Here is a 17,688-nt window from a genome sequence, read left to right as displayed (position 1 = left end):
CTCAATCTCTCAAAATAAGCGTTTCTGAATTTCTTGATAGTAAAGTACATGATTGGTAAGTGCCAAGCAGATGATGAAGTAACATTGTGAAGTTCTTGAGAATAATATAGAACCAAATTTGACCGTTTGGTTCAATTTGACAGAGATATAACATTGATTTGGAGCAAAATTGATAAAAGTTAGGTATGCGTTTAGTTCAATTTGACTGAGATCTAAAGTTGAGTTGTAGCATAATGACAGAGTTTGGCATCTGATCGGCAGTTGTTACTAACAGCTTCCACGGTTCTTCGGAGTCTGGACAGAGTTGGGGAATAATGATAGAGTCTATATAAACGTACATATTTCACGGTTGACTGCAGGGGCGGAGGGTGGTGTTGGCTTAGTGTGGGCAATTGCCCACACGGTCCCACAAAAAATGGTTAATTTTATGTTGAAATTTTATGTCTGATTTTTGAATTTACATGCAGGTTTCCCTTAAAAATCTAAAAGGTGCATAACTAATGCCCTTTTGTTGAAATTTTCTGGCTCCATCCCTAGTTGACCTACTATGGAGCCAACATGGTGAATGTATGAACCCAGTGGAGAAGCAAGACAATGCAAAATACAAGCAACGAACTCTTCTTTCCATCTACTGCGGCCACTGTTTCTTTGAGCCGTATCTTCCTTTTAACTAAAAGCCTTTTCCCGGGACATACGAAGCTGCCGGCCGGAGAAGTCTTTCCCATGCCTAGATATCACGAAGTAGATCAACAACTCTTTAGTTTCAATTTCAACTGTCTCTGTTTGAGCATGAAGAAAGGGCGTGGCTTCGTGCTGGTCCCTTGTTTCCACAAAGGAACCTGCATGCTAATGGTAGGTCTGGCGCTGGTCACCGGAATTTAGGTATCACAATAGCCATAGAAGGGAATGAGGTAAATGGTAGTGCATCCTTTTACTGTTTCAGTGAATACCATTTTGGTTTTAGTTTTTTGTTGGTTAGTGACAAACAAAACAAAAATGGTATATATATATATATATATATATATATATATAAAGACAGAGAGAAAAACTAATAGGTGCTAGTATTTAGATGCTACACAAATGAAGATAAGCAGTTGATCTCCTCTAAATTTGTGGTTGAAAGAAAAACCAGATAAGAGCAAAAAAAGTGTGAATTAATGATAGATGAATATACCCATCACTCTTTTTTCTTTGTATTTTCTTTCAATTGCTAATTGCTGATATGAAAAGGATCAATAGCTCATATTGTCACCTACCAGTAGCACCTACAGTTATATATCTATATATATATATATATATATATATAACACAAAATACATTGAACATAACTCCATCCATTGTCATCTAAAATTTCTCGCAACTTTCTGTTGTACACGGGGGGAAGAGAGAGAGAGAGAGAGAAAGAGATGGGTTTTTCTTAGTGAGAGAGCGGCGGGCAGTAGCCGAAAGCGCACAAAGGCAGCAGGCCACAACTTTTGTCTTCTTTTAACAGAATCATAATATCAGGATATCATATTATGATAGGAGCACTGTGCCCTCATCACAAAACCCTAGGCGACTGTTTAGGATTCTTTGTACTTTCGTCATGAGCCCCAGGCCAAAAGAAAACCGCTATCAATTCACTGCCCGCAATAATTCCAATGATTCAATTTATTGGACACCACAGTTCAGGCTTTAAATGAGCCGGATACAACGAACAAGGTTTGAGGAGGACCTAACACAGCGCTCCTCATTAAAAAAAATGCATTTTTTTGGAAGATACCAAATTGAAAAAGAATAGTATAAGCAATAAATGATGCAAGCAGAAGCAAGGCAGCCAATTCTTTGATAACCATTGCATGACATGAACATGAACAGTAGTGCTGAACATGAGCCGTGTCAAACTCAGCTGGAATACCTTAAGCCACAGCTCTGCTCGAGCTCTAGTTAGCCAGCTCGAGCTTTTTAAGCTTGAGAGCTCTAGTTAACCAGGACCTTAAAAACCTCGAACCCGACTCTGTTAAACTCAAGCTAAGATTTGGCTTGGGCTTGAGGTTAACCAAGCATGTTAATAAAAAATTAGATTTTAACTTGAATGATACCGAAGGGAAGTTTGTAAGGCACATGGAAAACCCACTTGAACTCTCACATTCACAAAGGAACACATTGGAAGTAGGCAATATGAGAATAAACACTTCCCTTTTCCATGAATAGCTGTCTTCCTCTAAAAATGGTAGTTGCTACATATCTTGTTGAGGAACCATGATGGTGCTGGTTTAGTATGGCCTCCCAATGTTACTTGTCGAGATTGGCTGTGGAAGGTGAGAAGCACCCCTTTTTTCACATGGAGCATTTGGTGGAGGATCTCTAATCATTTTAGGGTGAAGAGAGCTCCAAACTTCAGTTTGATCAGATGACTTAAGTGGTGGTTCTGTTGCAAATTCAAGAATAGTTCCCCGGACATATGCGGAAAGTAACTATTTCTGTTGTCGTGGTTTGGGACATCTGGAAACTTAGAAGCAACCTCCAGCATGATGGAAAAGGTAAAAACAAGCAATGCTGCGGAGAGGAACATTTCCTTTCCCTTGACTAGGGAGAGAATGAAAGACATGCAGCTCTTAGCTGAAAGACTATTGGGGTGTTTGACAACAGTAACAGTCCATAATTGATAAAACACTTTTACAAATCTGCCTCACATACATGGAACAGTAACATACTGTTCATGCCGCCAAACCACCCCTGTGGAAATCACTTACAACTGGCTGTGGGTTAGGGATTGTGCCTACAACATTCATATATTAGCATTCATATCTCCATCATTCACTAGGGACTGGAACTGATGGAATTGCCGCAGGTAGGAGCCCTTGGGCTATTGTTATCTGGGAGGAAGATGGTGGATGAGAAACTAACGAGAATAAGGTGATCTTCGGATGCTTGGAGGCTGTCAAGGACGAGAAAGTTAGGGAGAAATGGCGGGATTTGTTGGGGCTGGCTTGGTGATGTTGTCAGAGGCACACTCCCAGTTCTGCTGGCTCTTGGCGTGAGTTTAGTAAGCATGCGGTTGACAATAAACCGGCGGCTGAAGCCAGCTTGCTGCCCACTGCAAACCCTACGCTTCTCAGAATTTCAGAACGGAAGGTCCGAATGGGAACGGAACCCATTCCATATGAACATGAACAGTGCATGGATCTGATTGTAGATCCCTTTTCTTTTTTGCCGTAACCACTCCTTCAATAACAAAGGTTGTGGGTCTAACTCCATCAGATGTTTCCTGAAGAACTATGATGCAGCTGCTATCTGATCATATTGATCAAGCGGCTAAACGACCTGATCTATGTTGAGCTCAAGGTGGTTCCCACATTTTCCAGTGCCCTCCATCTCAAGAACCTATACATATATACTTCATGAAAGAATATCGCACAGCATGAATAAAGCGCTCCAGCGGGCAGCAGCGTGCAAACCTATGACGCTGCTTGACTTGTGTAAGTAAAGTAACTTCACCGTAGAGCCTTACCGTTACCTTCCCTGGACTGAAAGCAATAGAGTGTATTTGAATGGAGTATCTTGGGAACACCCAACTTCCAAATGAGGCAATTGACAACCAAACTTGTAAGAGTAGTAACTGAAGTCATGACTTCCAAAAAGTCGGTACAATAGAAAATCAAGGATGGGTAAGTCAGCCTTTTGTAGGAACTAGAAACCGCCTTCCCTTAGAAAATAAGGTACCTAACTGCGAAAGATGCAGGGCCTTTTATTCTTGACCAACTCTGGAAATGCTCCAGCACACACCATATCAAAATTGAAGTTGTCTAAGAAAATGAAATGCCCCGTAATGCAAATGGAACAATCCGGAATTCTGATATCGGCAAATTCTAAAAATACAGATATTCTTAGCAGAGCCATTTCCCACCCAAAATGAGCGGTAGGCCAATATCAGGCTGATGAAATTAAATTTTGAAATTTCAGTTCAATATATCTGTAAAATTTATTAGGAAACTAATGCATTTACCAACAAAGAAAAAAGCCAAAGCATTTACCAACAAAGATAGTGTGGTTGCCTTGTTGACAGAAAGATCAATGAGCTGCTTTAGCAGGTTTGTCAGGCAAAATGCTGTCTGGAAGAACAAGCTCTGGTGGAACTTCACGCACAACCCCCAGCATTGAATCATACTCCTCATCCCTCCGTGCAAACTTTTTCCTCAGCAACTTCTCAAGCTCAATCTCATCAAAGGTCTTTGCATTTTCTGCTGCATGCACCTGTGCTAAATTGCAATAATTGGTTGCTGACTGAGATATGAAAGCTATCTCCTCTTCTGTAAGTTTCCGGAGGAATTTTGCTGGATTGCCTCCCCAAACCTGTATTTGACAAGAAGTCAGCAAATAAGAATAACATCAACAAAATTCCTAGGAAGCGCTACAAGACATAGTACAGAATCACTTCTCAACCTGTATTAGGATCATGAGCAATTCTACTTGAACGTCACAGCTGAGAAGTGGAAAAAGAAAAGGAACTGAAAACAGTACCTCTCCAGAGGGAATTCTGGTATTCTGCTTCACAAGTGCCCCAGCAGCAACCATGCCATGTTTCTCAACAACCACCCCATCAAGAAGAGTTGCACCCATCCCAACAAAGGCCTCATCCTCGACAGTGCATCCATGCAAAACAGCACTATGACCTACTCAAATAAAATATACTATGTCAAAATAATTTTATGTCTAATATCCATAAAATGAGATGAATTTAAGATCGATAAAATCTAGCAACAGATTTGCTGAAAAAAAAAAGAAAGAAAGCTACTTACCTACTGTGACACTGTCCCCAATGATAGTAGGTAGCACCTTTCCACTCAGGTTAGACTTTGCAACATGAACAAGTGAATTGTCCTGAATGTTTGTTCTAGAACCAATACTGATATTATTCACATCTCCTGTAACAGACAAGTTGTAACATCTATGAAGAAAGCCACGTTGCATGGAAAACAATTGCAGCCACAGCACAATCTGAGACAAGGGCTTTTAAACGAAATCCACAACCAGAAAGATAATAACCAGTTTCCCAGAGAGCAAGACAGCAGTATTTGTCAGGCTTTTCACCGGAGAGTACTTCCATAGAATTTGGTTTGCTGTGCAGGTGCCAATCTAGATTGACTGAATCATATGATTCACAGGTTCCGTAGATCATTCACAAGCACAACCTACATCATGGAATTCAGGCCTATTGCATGACTAAAGCTTGACTGAGAAAAAAAATGTATGTTCATTTGGCTCAATAACGAAGCAAAGCATGAGTTAAGGATGTCTTTCATTAAATGAGATGCCTAAGCAAATGTATTTCATTAGGATTAGCAACCTTTTGTGCTTGTTGAATTTCCACAAAAAATATTCAGATAAAACACTCACGGAACATGTTTAATGATTAGGAAAGTAATCTGCTAGCATGGGATGCAAAAGTTTACCAGGCAGTTGACCCTTATGAAGAGGTTGAGTTACTACACTTATCTTAGCCAAAAGGTCGAGAATGGCATATGAAGCAGTTGAGTTAAAGTTTAAAGACTAATAGATGTACATTTCCAGTTGACAAAGGTCCTATTTCTGTTTTGCCAAAAAAAATCATACATTTTGTTTTGCAATTAAATTTTCTCCAAGATAGGCCAAACCATCTTTAACAGAACTTCTAGATTTGGTTCATACTTTAATTTTTAGTTACTCATAATCCAACTGGATAATAAAAAACACGTGTATATTTCACATGAATAATTGGATAAACAAAGCATGATAGCAGAGACACCCATCCATTTACCAATGAATTATGATGCATAACCATGGCATCTGAAGGGGCAACTGAGGACTTTGAAATATCAAATTATATTCTTTGAGACAGTAAAATACAATAAAAACATTATAAACAACAAAAAAAAAGGAAAAAAAAAACATCCTATAAAAACATAATCCTTGGAAAAAAATATTAAAAGTAAATAAACACAAGGTAACAACCAAGAAATTAGTGCAACCAACAATATTGCAAATTTAAAAGTAACACATTGAAGATGAAAACAATAAGGACCATGAATAAGAAACAAAAAAGGAAAACAATGTTGTGAGGCTAGTAAAAATTTAAGCACATCACAGAGAAAAGATACTAGAAAAAAGATAACAAGAGATGTTGATATCCCAAGTTAAATAAGTGAATAAACAAAAAAAAACAAAAGGCTGTCTAGGCAATTTCACGATTTTCAATTTTTTAAAGACAGAGATATAATGAAATTAAGGTGCGCTTCCTCAACTGTCATATTCATTTTTGTAAAGTTGCCTCTCATCTTTACGCTCTCACACATTTCTCATCATCCTGTCAATACCTGCCTCCTTGAATTTTCTGCATGGAAAGCAAAAATCACCACCATCACTTGTTCATATCCTTTCCCTATTTATTTATTATACCAATCTTGAAATTATCCTTTTCCTCCATTATCAGCTTTGATTTTAATTTGAAGTGTTGCACAAGCAGAAGCACCAGCTTTGAAATGGAAATGCCTAGCAATCCCAGACTAGGAAAACTTAAATCTTATTTCAACTTAAATCAGAGTTTGCATGAAATTGCATGGCAGAGTTCTTGAGACACTATTAACACATAACTACACAATTCACAACAGACCATAACAAGGATAAAGGGAACGAGTTGGTGCATCAACAGATTCAAGGATGATTTTGCATAGAACAACTATGTATAGGACAAGCTGGTGTCCTTAGGCAAGAATAAAGTGAACAAAAGGCAGTGCATCATTAACAGGTTCAAGGCTGATTTGTCTAAAAGGAAAAACCATGGAAATAATTTAGGTCCTGAAATTGTTATAATGTCCTTTGCTTAAATTGCTACAGCCCACTTGCCAGATATGTATCATAAACATCAAACACCACATTTTTATAGACAAATAACTTTTTCATGAATGAAAGCTTATAAATTATCTATAAGGTAACAGCTATAGGGGAAATGAGAATACACAGATTTCATAAATGGTCTGAGAACAAAAACAAATTGAGACACGTTTTGCTGAAAGCACTCCAACATGATTATATAATCCAGTTATAAATCTTATAAACATATCAACACAGCGAAAACACTGCAGAAATAGATTCTTAAATGACAAAAAAGAAAGTGCTTTACATGTCAAAAATAGTAACTATAAAGTCAGACACTATACAACTCTGAGTCTACTGCCTATCTAAGAAACTTGAATAACCTGGTGGAAACCATAGACAACTGGAGAGATTTTGCTTTCATGAAACAACATAAAATGAGCTAACCTAGCTAACTATGGCACAAGCAGAAACTACTGACACCAATCATTCTGAGCAGGAAAACAACAGTTGCAAACACACCTTATCCAAGTTTGAATCAGCAGGTCAACCAAGACTGGAATGAAATAGCGGATGAATTTGACGTCACCAAACTAGTCTATCTTTTATATACTTTTTCTTCATGCATTTCATAAATGTGCAATGCTCAATAATTTTTGTGAAGAACAAATCATGGCTATATCATCAAGATGACAAGATCAATCACTACATAGAATACATGCAAAAGCTACTTGAGCTTCCTGGAAATAGAAACAGATGAAATGAATCTTTAACTGCATGGCACCTTATATAATACATTTAAAATTATCCCATAGCCAAAAAGTTTCCTTATCAAAGAACCGGACTCTCTCAAACACAACAATCACTACAAAGCATAAAGCAAGAGGTCTTGTCCGCAAATGTTCTCAAAATAGATTACAGGTTATCATCTTAGATACATTTTGAGATTAGCGCATACCTCTTAAAACACAGCCATACCAAATAGATGATGCAGACCCCACTTGTACCTCCCCAATTACTGAAGCACTTGGAGCAACAAATGCATCCTTGTGAACACTTGGAACTTTGTCAAAGATATTCATGAGTGTCCGGTGCCTTGATACTGTTATCATTTGAAAATAAAGAAGTTAGAAAATTTTGAAACATAAGTTTTATTTTGCATCAATCTCAGCTTTGAATTGTGAATGATGCACCCCACAAGGAATAGGTAAGATGGAAAGAGAAAAAAATGCATATGTAACGTATATATCTATCAAGTTTTCCAAAAATATATGCATTCTCTCCAGCAAAAGAGTGCTCAGCCTCACCTGATGTCCTTATGGAATAATTAACAAAAACATAATAAAAGAAAGAAAAAAATATAAACAAAGTATTCATCATTGTAGAAATTGTTTGCAGGTCTTATCACCAACATACAGAAATGTCAGGATACAAGAATATCAGAAATTTAGAGACAAAATTGGTCAAAGAATTCTAAATGTCCAGACATGAAAATAAATAAGAAATGATACAAGCTGTGAATGGTGAAGATTATAGTCCACACTAAATAGAGCGTCTGAAGTAAAAAGGCAACTGTTAAATAGGCATTCTGAAAAAATAAGAGAAACATATACAAAGCTAGTATCATGTCTCCCCAATGACATTAATCTTATTTTAGTAAGAAGAAACGAAACATATGTTTTCCCTCCTAGCTGATGAAGAAACAAGAGTATGCTAATTGTGTGAAAATTCTTCAATTACTATACATAATTTTATGAAATGGTAATCTGATACAAATAATCCATTACCTCGACATCCATTAGCAAATCTCAAAAATGTAATGATCTCCTGGCACTCATGCTAAAGACCAAACAAATGAAAGCCCTAGTCCAGTCAATGAACTAAGGAATTCCCAGTTCCCTTTGTTAAAACGAGGCACAATTCAAAGAAAACATTTAGTTGAAGACAAATACTGTGTTTAACATTGACCTGATAGAGAAAAGAAACAGCCTTTCTCCCCCTTAGAAGACCTGATAGAGAAAAGAAACAGCCTTTCTCCCCCTTAGAAAGCACTGGGTAAATGAGCATCAAGGTTCAGACAGATGGATCCAACGTAGGTTTGGATAAAACTAAACATAGCACAAACATTTTTAGTTTAGTCCCATACTAATGACTAATCAACCTTAACTTCGAGGTTGGTGTAATGTTTTTTTTACATGAGAGGCCAACTGCATCATATTTTCCACCAGTGTCCATGTTGGCATCAGGCTGAATGTCACAATGAGAAATTCAATGCCTGGTAAATATAAACTTTTCCAAGTCTATGATTGAAATTAATTGGCATTTCTCCTATGTCAATGTCCAAAATGAACTCAACTCCAAAACCATTTCAGGTCTACGTCTTGAAGAAGCCTTTTTTCTTTGTCTTTGAAATAAAATATTTGTCAATGAATGTCAGAGACAGCACATAAGAGTCTACATATCATTGCAATTAATAGTTCTAGTAATATTAGTCCAAAAGATCTCTGTTATGCACAGATAGAGGTCAAGCAGCACAAAGTTTGCGAGGTTTAAGGGCCAAAATCTTGGGCAGGGAACTGATCAACCAGCACCCATTTCAGACTCTACTCTAAAACTCCTGTAAAGTAATAGTTCTAGTAATATTAGTCCAAAAGATCTCTGTTATGCACAGATAGAGGTCAAGCAGCACAAAGTTTGCGAGGTTTAAGGGCCAAAATCTTGGGCAGGGAACTGATCAACCAGCACCCATTTCAGACTCTACTCTAAAACTCCTGTAAAGTACAATCGATGTCAGGCTAGGCAGAAACCTCTTGTCCAAGTAGAACTTGTAGATATGAACCCAAGGCATTGTTCTGTCCTTGACCTGAAACCCCTGGCAGCTCTCCTTTACCACCATGCTGTAATGACCTTGTGGCAAAGGATGCAAGTCCTGAGAACTAAATTCTACACCTCCTCCAGCTTGGAGGCATTAGGCCAACTTACATTGCTAAGTGCATGAAGCTCTTCTAGGGAAGGACAACTGACAATAATTTTTTCACTTGATCACTAAATTAACAAAGTGGGAACCAAAACATTTTTAAAGGTCTGGTAGAACCTCACGCCTTCTCCAACCACTGAAAATTTAATAAAAGACCAGACCAAGTTCCACTCTTGTCCACTCCATTTGCTATACTAGGATGGGAATTGAGGGCCTATTTACAAACCTTGGATGTTTAAATATAATCTTGGTATTGTGAGAGGAGAAAAATGATAAACAGTGCTCCTTCTAAGGTCACAAGGTCCCAGTACAACGGGAACAAACCCCATCAAGCTATGGACAGGGCAGCTAAATGAGCTACGTTTTATGCACTATGATTCAGCCTGTGACTAATGACAAGCTGAGACCAAGTTTTACAAGCTGGCTCTTTTTTATTTTTGTAAATGAAATTGTAACATGTTAAGTTTATCATACAACTCATACGCATGAAATATGTGTATAACACAACAAAATATAGTATAATATATTGAACTAATAGAAGACAAGCCTCACGGTCCTTACCCTTGTTACAGCATGGAGCAACAAAATATGAAGAAATAAAGTAAATTCATGTAAATTCATGTGTAAGGCCGTCTAACTTGCAATACTAAGCTAAATCAGAATATTTCTTTTCTCATACATATCAAATTATGCTGTAAGCCTGTAACAACAAGCAGTTTGCACTTGCAATGTGTGTAATCGATAAAATAGCAGATATTTGGTAATTCGACTAACCGGTCTCAGAAAAGTTTAACGCTGGCGGGGGCAAAGGGGGCAATCACGTGCTAAATTAAATAATGCTAAGCCCGAAAAACAACAGTGGGGAAAATCCATGTGCAGTCTTCCCAGAACACAAAGCTCTTAAATGACCAATATACCAACGTCAAATTAATTCCAAAAAAGTTAAAGATGTTTTTACTTGTTTACATAATCAATCCACCAAAAAGTAACTGGTAGGATGCCAACACGGGAGCAAATCTACCTATGTTGCGTTACCTCTGTATCTTGCTACTATGTAGGAAATTCAGTGCCAAATTTTCAAGAAAATTGAAAACTACAACCGTCAATAACCCATACGAACGTAATACACTTCCTGTTTCACTATTCGACTGGAACATGAGCTTAAATAAGCACGACAAACAATAGTACACAGTCGACTAACAATTAGAATAGTCAACGATCGGAGCAACCACTAGTGGGACAAGTCTACCTTCGCCGCTTAACCATACTGAGACTATAGGAGGGAGAGAGAAGACAGGCGCATACAATTCTGAATCAACTGATCCCCTATTCAACCTTTCAACAGACAATAACTCGGAAGCCCATACAGAAGAAAAATCTTTTTCCAATCAACCCAAGAGTGGTGCTTCGATGAGGTTTGGTTGGGGGTTCAAAGCATCATGAAATCCCCATTACAGCAATGGAACCAACATGGCCCCCTTAGAGACGATCTATGCGCATAAGCAACAAAAAATTCAGAGGACATTCGTAAAGAAAATGAGGCCACAAATCTAAAGTTGGGAGGGGTAAAAAATCAACTGCAAGATACGAATTCCTGAAAACGATCGCTAAAATGAAAATTAAACCGAAGAAATGGGGGATATTTCAGGAGACGTACACTGCTCTTGGAAGTAGTAGCTCCCCTGAAGACGGCAACCTAGACGATCTATGGCCTGACCGGTCTCCCGAATCCAGAATCCGACGGTATAGATTGCTTTCCCCAACGTACCCATCCTCCTGTACCTGGAAAAACGATTGGGCCCCGGTGGATTCTCCGGCCGCTCCAACGAAGGACCTCTGTATCCTTCCTCCCCTCTCTTGCAGCAGTGGACTCGAGAAATGAGATGGGGGAAGAGCGAAAGGAACAGCTCCCAACTTGTGGGGCAATTCGGGTAAATTTTTGGAGTGGAAGAGGCTCCCCACCCGGCTCCAGGAGGACTCAGGAAAAAGCTTACTTTCTTCCGTCGCGACGGTCGCAACAGGGCCGAGTACACAACCCCAACCCCACCAAACCTTTCCTTCCCTTGGCTTACATTTTAGTTGCGACTTGTTAAATTGATTCCAACAAGTCATTTTTTGCTGCTCTTTCTGAAAAAAAGGTCCATTTGTATCGAATCTTTGAAGTTTTAACAGTGTAGCTGCCGCTCTGGACCAAGCCATACTATGATGTCAACAAATTGTATTTGAATCGGATGTACATTTTGTATGATTTATTGAACGTTCATGTAGTCTGATTCAGAATACGAATCAAGAAAAGTGTAGATTACATTCAAAGCTGAATTTCAGATTCACAATCTAAAGTTGATATGAATTCGTATTTTATTTTCAAGTCCCAATCCAAGTCCAACTTTTAAATGCATAAATGAATCCAACTGTATTGTATTGGGATATGTTAAGATCTCATTTTCAAAATGTATAGATAAAATCCTTATTCACTATGATTAGCAGCACCTCGTTTTGAATCAAAACTTAAATCCTTATCCAAATTCAATCTGATATTCATTTAAAACCAAATTTGAATCCCAATCCAGTCATATGTAGTTCTTTTAATAATCAAATGTTATTTTTTTTTTTAGAATCGGACTTTTTTAAAGCAATTTGGTCGAATAACTAGTTTGCATTTGATCCCTTAATATCGCTAAGCAATACTTTCTTAAAGTTCCAATTCTATTCAGCTTGCTCCGGATAGTGAATTGAATTGTTTTTCTTCGGAACTGTTTGCTGCTAGTCCTTAAATATTCCTAAGAGAGCGAATAAATGAAAGAATGCATTCAAGATTACTCAAAACAGAGCTAGCTATCCAACGTTTATTGGAATGCAGAAACTAAAGATTAGGGTTCTGATCATTCCATTCACAAGCCAAAGGCAACATGCCGGAAAAAAATTTACCTTGGGTGTTTTTTTATGAAGCGTTTAGCCCTTATTACGCAAATCAGAAGAGGATGGTGATTTTCTGGAGTTGCGGGAAAAATATAGGAACCTTCCGTTTGCCCTTTCCGATCTGAGGAGAAGGCCATTTGCACCGCCGCTGCGACTTCTCCACCACTCCTGTTTTCACCCAAACGACGCCGATCCAGCCGTCCCCATTTCGTCTGGGAATGATGAAGTCCCTCTTCTCCAGCAACGCCCGAGCTCGCCGCCGACTTTTCCTTCTCCTCCGCCAAAACCCTTCAGGTACTCCTTCCCCTTCTTCTCCTCTCCACCGAAGCTTGGTCTTCTACTCGTCCTCCTCCGCCTTGTCTTGCACCGCCTTTCGCGGTGGCCGTGGACTCGCTTGTGCTACTGCCTCTCCTTGCGGAGTTTCAGAGACGACCAAGAAAACCCCCTTATCACCATCTCCTCCCCTGCTGCGGGGGTTAATACGACGGGCGCATTCGTTGCAACTTCTGCAAAACGAAGAGAAGGAAGGCCGCCGAAGAGGGGAGGAAGATGGAGAAGAAGAAGACAGTACCATGAACGAATTCCTCTCCAGATTCGTGTCCGTCATGCGGGGAAAGCTATGCGATGTATATCCAGATTGCGGCAAGGACACCATCAACAGCATGCTCGTCGTCATTGTCCAGAAGGTCGTCGCCGAGCTGGAGAAGGGCTCCATTGAACACATGATCACCGATGCTTCCTCTACCGCCTTGGCCATGGGAGGAATACAATCCCACGACGATCTGAGTCTGGACTTGTGGACGACGGTCTGGGAGGCGAGCAACCTCATATTGGAAGACATGAGGAAGACGAGGAAGAGGGAAGAGATGAAAAAGTGCCTGCAGGCGGAGGACGTCAAGGCAATGTGCCAGTTTGCGAGGGACGTGGGCGTGAGGGGAGACATGCTCCGGGAGATGAGACTCAAATGGGCGGAAGAGAAATTCTCAGAGCGTGAGTTCTACCGCAGCTTGGAGAGTCTGAAAGCCGAGTCCGATGCTGCGAGTACTCGGCTGATTGAATCACCTGCTAATGCTGATGATGGTAGTGGTGATGTCGATGGCATTGGTCACTCTGGTGCTGATGGTGGCGAGGAAGGATCTTCTCCGTCAGTTGTATTGCCGCAGAGACGTGGGAAAATCAAGTATCGAATATATGGACTGGACATGTCGGATCCCAAATGGGGAGACGTGGCAGAGCGGCTGGCCCAGGCAGAGAAGGTGATCGTTCCCGAAGAACCTAAGATGATAACTGGAAAATGTAAACTCGTTACGCAGAAAATCCTATCCTTATCAGAGAATGAGGACCCATCTGCATTGTTGGCAGAATGGGCGGAGCTTCTTGAACCGGGGAAGGTGGATTGGTTAGCTTTGTTGGATAAGTTGAAAGAGCGTAATCCAGTACTCTCCTTCAAGGTCAGTTATTCTTGATCGAGACAAACGTGTAATTTTTTCCTTCTTGTTAGAATTTTGCTTGGTGTTATCGCTCGCTTTGCCATTCCTAGATGGCTATGTGGGTTGACTGTTCCAAAATCTTCTTTTTTAGTCGTGATTGTTTTTGTCATACATGTACTGAAGAATCAGTTCAATTGTTCGCTATTGCGACAATTTCTTCTTTCAGTTTCTGAAATCTTAAAATCATTGAAAGGCCTTGTTATTCCTGAAAATCACGGGGAAAACTAGAGATGATTTATTCTTTATATTTCACAAGTAGCTTCTTTGCTTTATATTTTGACAAAATTTTTCCTGATGAAGTTGTTATTCTTCCTATCGGGTAATAGGTTGCTGAACAGTTACTGAGCGAACAGTCATTCATGGCAGACATTCGTGACTATTTCAAGTTGATAGATGGTCATGCGAAGGAAAACCGTGTGGAAGATGCTGAGAGGATTCTTCAGAAAATGATAGCTAAAGGAATTACTCCAGACATTCTAACTCAAACGGTTTTGGTTCATATGTATAGCAAAGCTGGCAACCTTGAACGTGCCAAAGCAGCGTTTGATGACATAAGGAACCATGGTTTCCGCCCTGATGCAAAGGCATACAACTCTATGATCCTGGCTTACGTAAATGATGGCCAGCCAAAGGCAGGAGAAGCACTTATGAGGGAAATGGAAGCAAGGGATATAAAACCTACGAAGGAGATATACATGGAACTTTTGAGATCCTTTGCTCAACGTGGTCATGTTGATGGGGCTCAAAGAATTGTTAACACCATGCAGTTTGCTGGCTATCAACCTGATCTGGAGTCATGTACACTGCTTGTGGAGGCATATGGGCAAGCAGGTGATCCTGATCAGGCAAGGAACAACTTTGATTTTATGATTAAAGCAGGCCACAAGCCGGACGACAGATGCACTGCCAGCATGATAGCAGCATATGAAAAAAAGAATTTGCTTGACAAGGCATTAGCTCTGCTGTTGGATCTGGAGAAGAATGGGCTTGAACTTGGGGTCTCCACCTACACAGTCTTGGTCGATTGGCTGGGGAAACTGCAGCTTGTTGATGAAGCAGAGCAGGCCCTGAATAAGATTGCTGAGAAGGGGAAGGCCCCTTTCAAGATTAACATAAGCCTCTGTGACATGTATGCAAGGGCAGGCGTAAAAAAGAAGGCACTAGAAGCCCTGGGAATCATAGAGAGTAAGCTGGAGAGCTTGAGAGTGGACGAGTTTGAGAGGATAATACATGGCCTCCTAGCAGGTGGGCTCGTGAGTGATGCAAAGAGAATCCATGAAGTCATGCAGAAACAAGGGCATCCATCATCAGAGCCAATCAAAGTTGCCCTCATGACTGCTCAAGTAATTCCTCGGCAAAAGTCATGGACCAGATAAAACAGCAACCCAGATTTTGTCAGTCCAGTCTGCTCCCCCCTTCTTGGCGTATGCCGTCGTGTAATAGGCAGTTTCTTTTCCTTTTTTAGTTTCCACATAATCTTGAGGAGAAAAACTTTAGGTCTCTCTGCTCTGCCCTCTAACACCCACACCCTTGTGTAAATGATGGATGGTTCATTTCTTATATGGAGTTTCTTTGTGACGTATGGGCAGGTAATGCTTAAATTAATACCTCTTATGATGACAACTGGAAACGTATACAGTGAGTCTTCGTTCCATGCTTGTGGAATTCCCTATTATGCTTAACATCAGAAGAGTCTGATAACACCTATTGGAAGGGATGGATTTCTAAACACATTTACTTGTTGAAAGGGATATAAGATCTATTGATTATGCTACACGGCAGCATGATGAATGTCAATTGATTCAGTATCTTCCCGTTGAATTCTACTAGAGAGCGTCTCGTTTCAGAACTATTAACTATCTAAATTGTCCAGTTTCATGTCTATTGCCAAGATAGATATCCCTTGGAGCAGGCATACCGCATAAATATAAAAGGGAATATGGAGTTTCATGGTCGTCAGAGAACTCATGTTCAAGAAATAGATATGACAATTGCCGGCAGAAACGAAAAGACCAAATCTTCCATTATCAGACAGACCTTGACCGATGCCTAGTATGTGGCACTTTCTGATCAACCCACAAGATTCTTTTTCGGTTTGCTAAGCCTGTCTTGCCATAAGAAGTTCCACATCAAGGTCTGGTTTTGTTGCACAACGCACTAAGGCATGAAATGAACGGACATCAAGTACTGGGGAAGGAACTGAAGACGTGCTGGATTAACGTCACGCGACCAGCCATTGAGAGAGTGCGCCTTTCCAAAGAGCACTTGTTTTGTAGTTTACTAATCGTCCCTGTCCATGCAGTAGAGAAGATCTTTGAAAGCTGAAGGGCAAGACCCCAGTAATTGAATGTAGTGTCCACTGCAACAGAGTTGAAGACCTTCCTGGCGTTGAGGTGCGACTGTGCATCTCCATCAACCACCATCAGCTTACATCTCCATCAACCACCATCAGCTTACATTTCTCCTCATTAACCTGAATTCCTGTCCAAGCAGAAAACACTTTACATATAGTTAGCACATGAATTATTTGTGATAAAGAGGCTTCATCAGCATATTGGAGAAGATTTCTAGAGAACACGTGGAAGGCGACCAAGGCGAGAAGTTGCTGTATCCTTAGACCGCGTGGATAAGTAATTAGAATGCTGCAGAGAGAGAGAGAGAGAGAGAGAGGGATGATTAACATTACTCCCTTTCCTTTAGTCCAATGGTGCGTTGGGACTGAGGCCAACCAACATGAAGAAGTCGGGGGGATCTGCAGGAAAAGCAAATTGGAGAGAGAAAAATTAATTAGATATAGGTCTGCAGGAAAAAAAAATTGGAACAATTCAAAATAAAATAGCTAGCAGTTGTTATATGCATGACCACAACATTCATATAAACTAGCTACCAATTGACGTTAACTTTCACTTGTTTTCCTCCTTGTAGTTTGTTTCGCTTTATTTGCTAAGGCAGTGCGTAAAACTAAGATGCACTCATTTTTTTTCTTTTTTCTTTTGGGTTCTATTCAAGTCCGGGAAGGGTGCCGAACAGAGTTGAGGCATTCTGTTCGAGAGTCGCACTCCCTCCATTGACCTTTACTGCCAAAAAATAAAAATAAAAATAAAAATTCACAGCTAAGAAGATTTTATTATTATTTTTCTCTAATTGAAGGCATGGTAGTTTATGAGCAACCAGATCACGACACCCAAGCTTTATATAAAGAAGTTTATGTCCATACTACCACCCAAAAAGGGTCTTGAAACCAGCGGTTGGCTCTAAGGCAAGGCCAGCTAGGCCCTCTCTCTTGTTTCTTGTTTCAAAAGTAACTGGGATCTTTTCTCTGCCTATGCTCTTACAGACAACAGCTTTCTGCGAGCAGCAAAACTTCCATTAGTCTTCCAGTCTAGAAGCCAATGCCGCGGAGAGCCATTATTCTGATAGTTGGCTTCTGGGCTTTCCTCACAATCATCACCCCGACTCTTGTCCTCT

General features: G+C 40.0%; 2 protein-coding genes across 2 annotated transcripts; one reads left to right on the top strand and one right to left on the bottom strand.

The window, feature by feature from the left end:
* Positions 1-3,812: 3,812 nt before the first annotated feature.
* On the bottom strand, positions 3,813-11,847 carry LOC116248744 (gamma carbonic anhydrase 1, mitochondrial). The gene is made up of 5 exons (XM_031621705.2): positions 11,469-11,847; positions 7,793-7,936; positions 4,782-4,907; positions 4,504-4,655; positions 3,813-4,335 (listed from the first exon to the last, which is right to left on the bottom strand). Exons 1-5 carry the CDS (start codon positions 11,581-11,583, stop codon positions 4,054-4,056), a joined length of 819 nt encoding a protein of 272 aa, XP_031477565.1. The 5' UTR covers positions 11,584-11,847; the 3' UTR covers positions 3,813-4,053.
* An 807-nt stretch (positions 11,848-12,654) lies between these two features.
* On the top strand, positions 12,655-15,802 carry LOC116248172 (uncharacterized). The gene is made up of 2 exons (XM_031620815.2): positions 12,655-14,181; positions 14,547-15,802. The coding sequence occupies exons 1-2, from the start codon at positions 12,949-12,951 to the stop codon at positions 15,594-15,596; spliced, it is 2,283 nt and encodes a 760-aa protein (XP_031476675.1). The 5' UTR covers positions 12,655-12,948; the 3' UTR covers positions 15,597-15,802.
* The last annotated feature ends 1,886 nt before the right edge of the window (positions 15,803-17,688 follow it).

The sequence above is a fragment of the Nymphaea colorata genome, chromosome 2, assembly GCF_008831285.2.
Source record: "Nymphaea colorata isolate Beijing-Zhang1983 chromosome 2, ASM883128v2, whole genome shotgun sequence".
In the NCBI taxonomy this organism is placed as follows: domain Eukaryota; kingdom Viridiplantae; phylum Streptophyta; class Magnoliopsida; order Nymphaeales; family Nymphaeaceae; genus Nymphaea; species Nymphaea colorata.
Note: the sequence above shows the minus strand (reverse complement) of the source record. Positions and strands in the feature narration are given on the sequence as shown.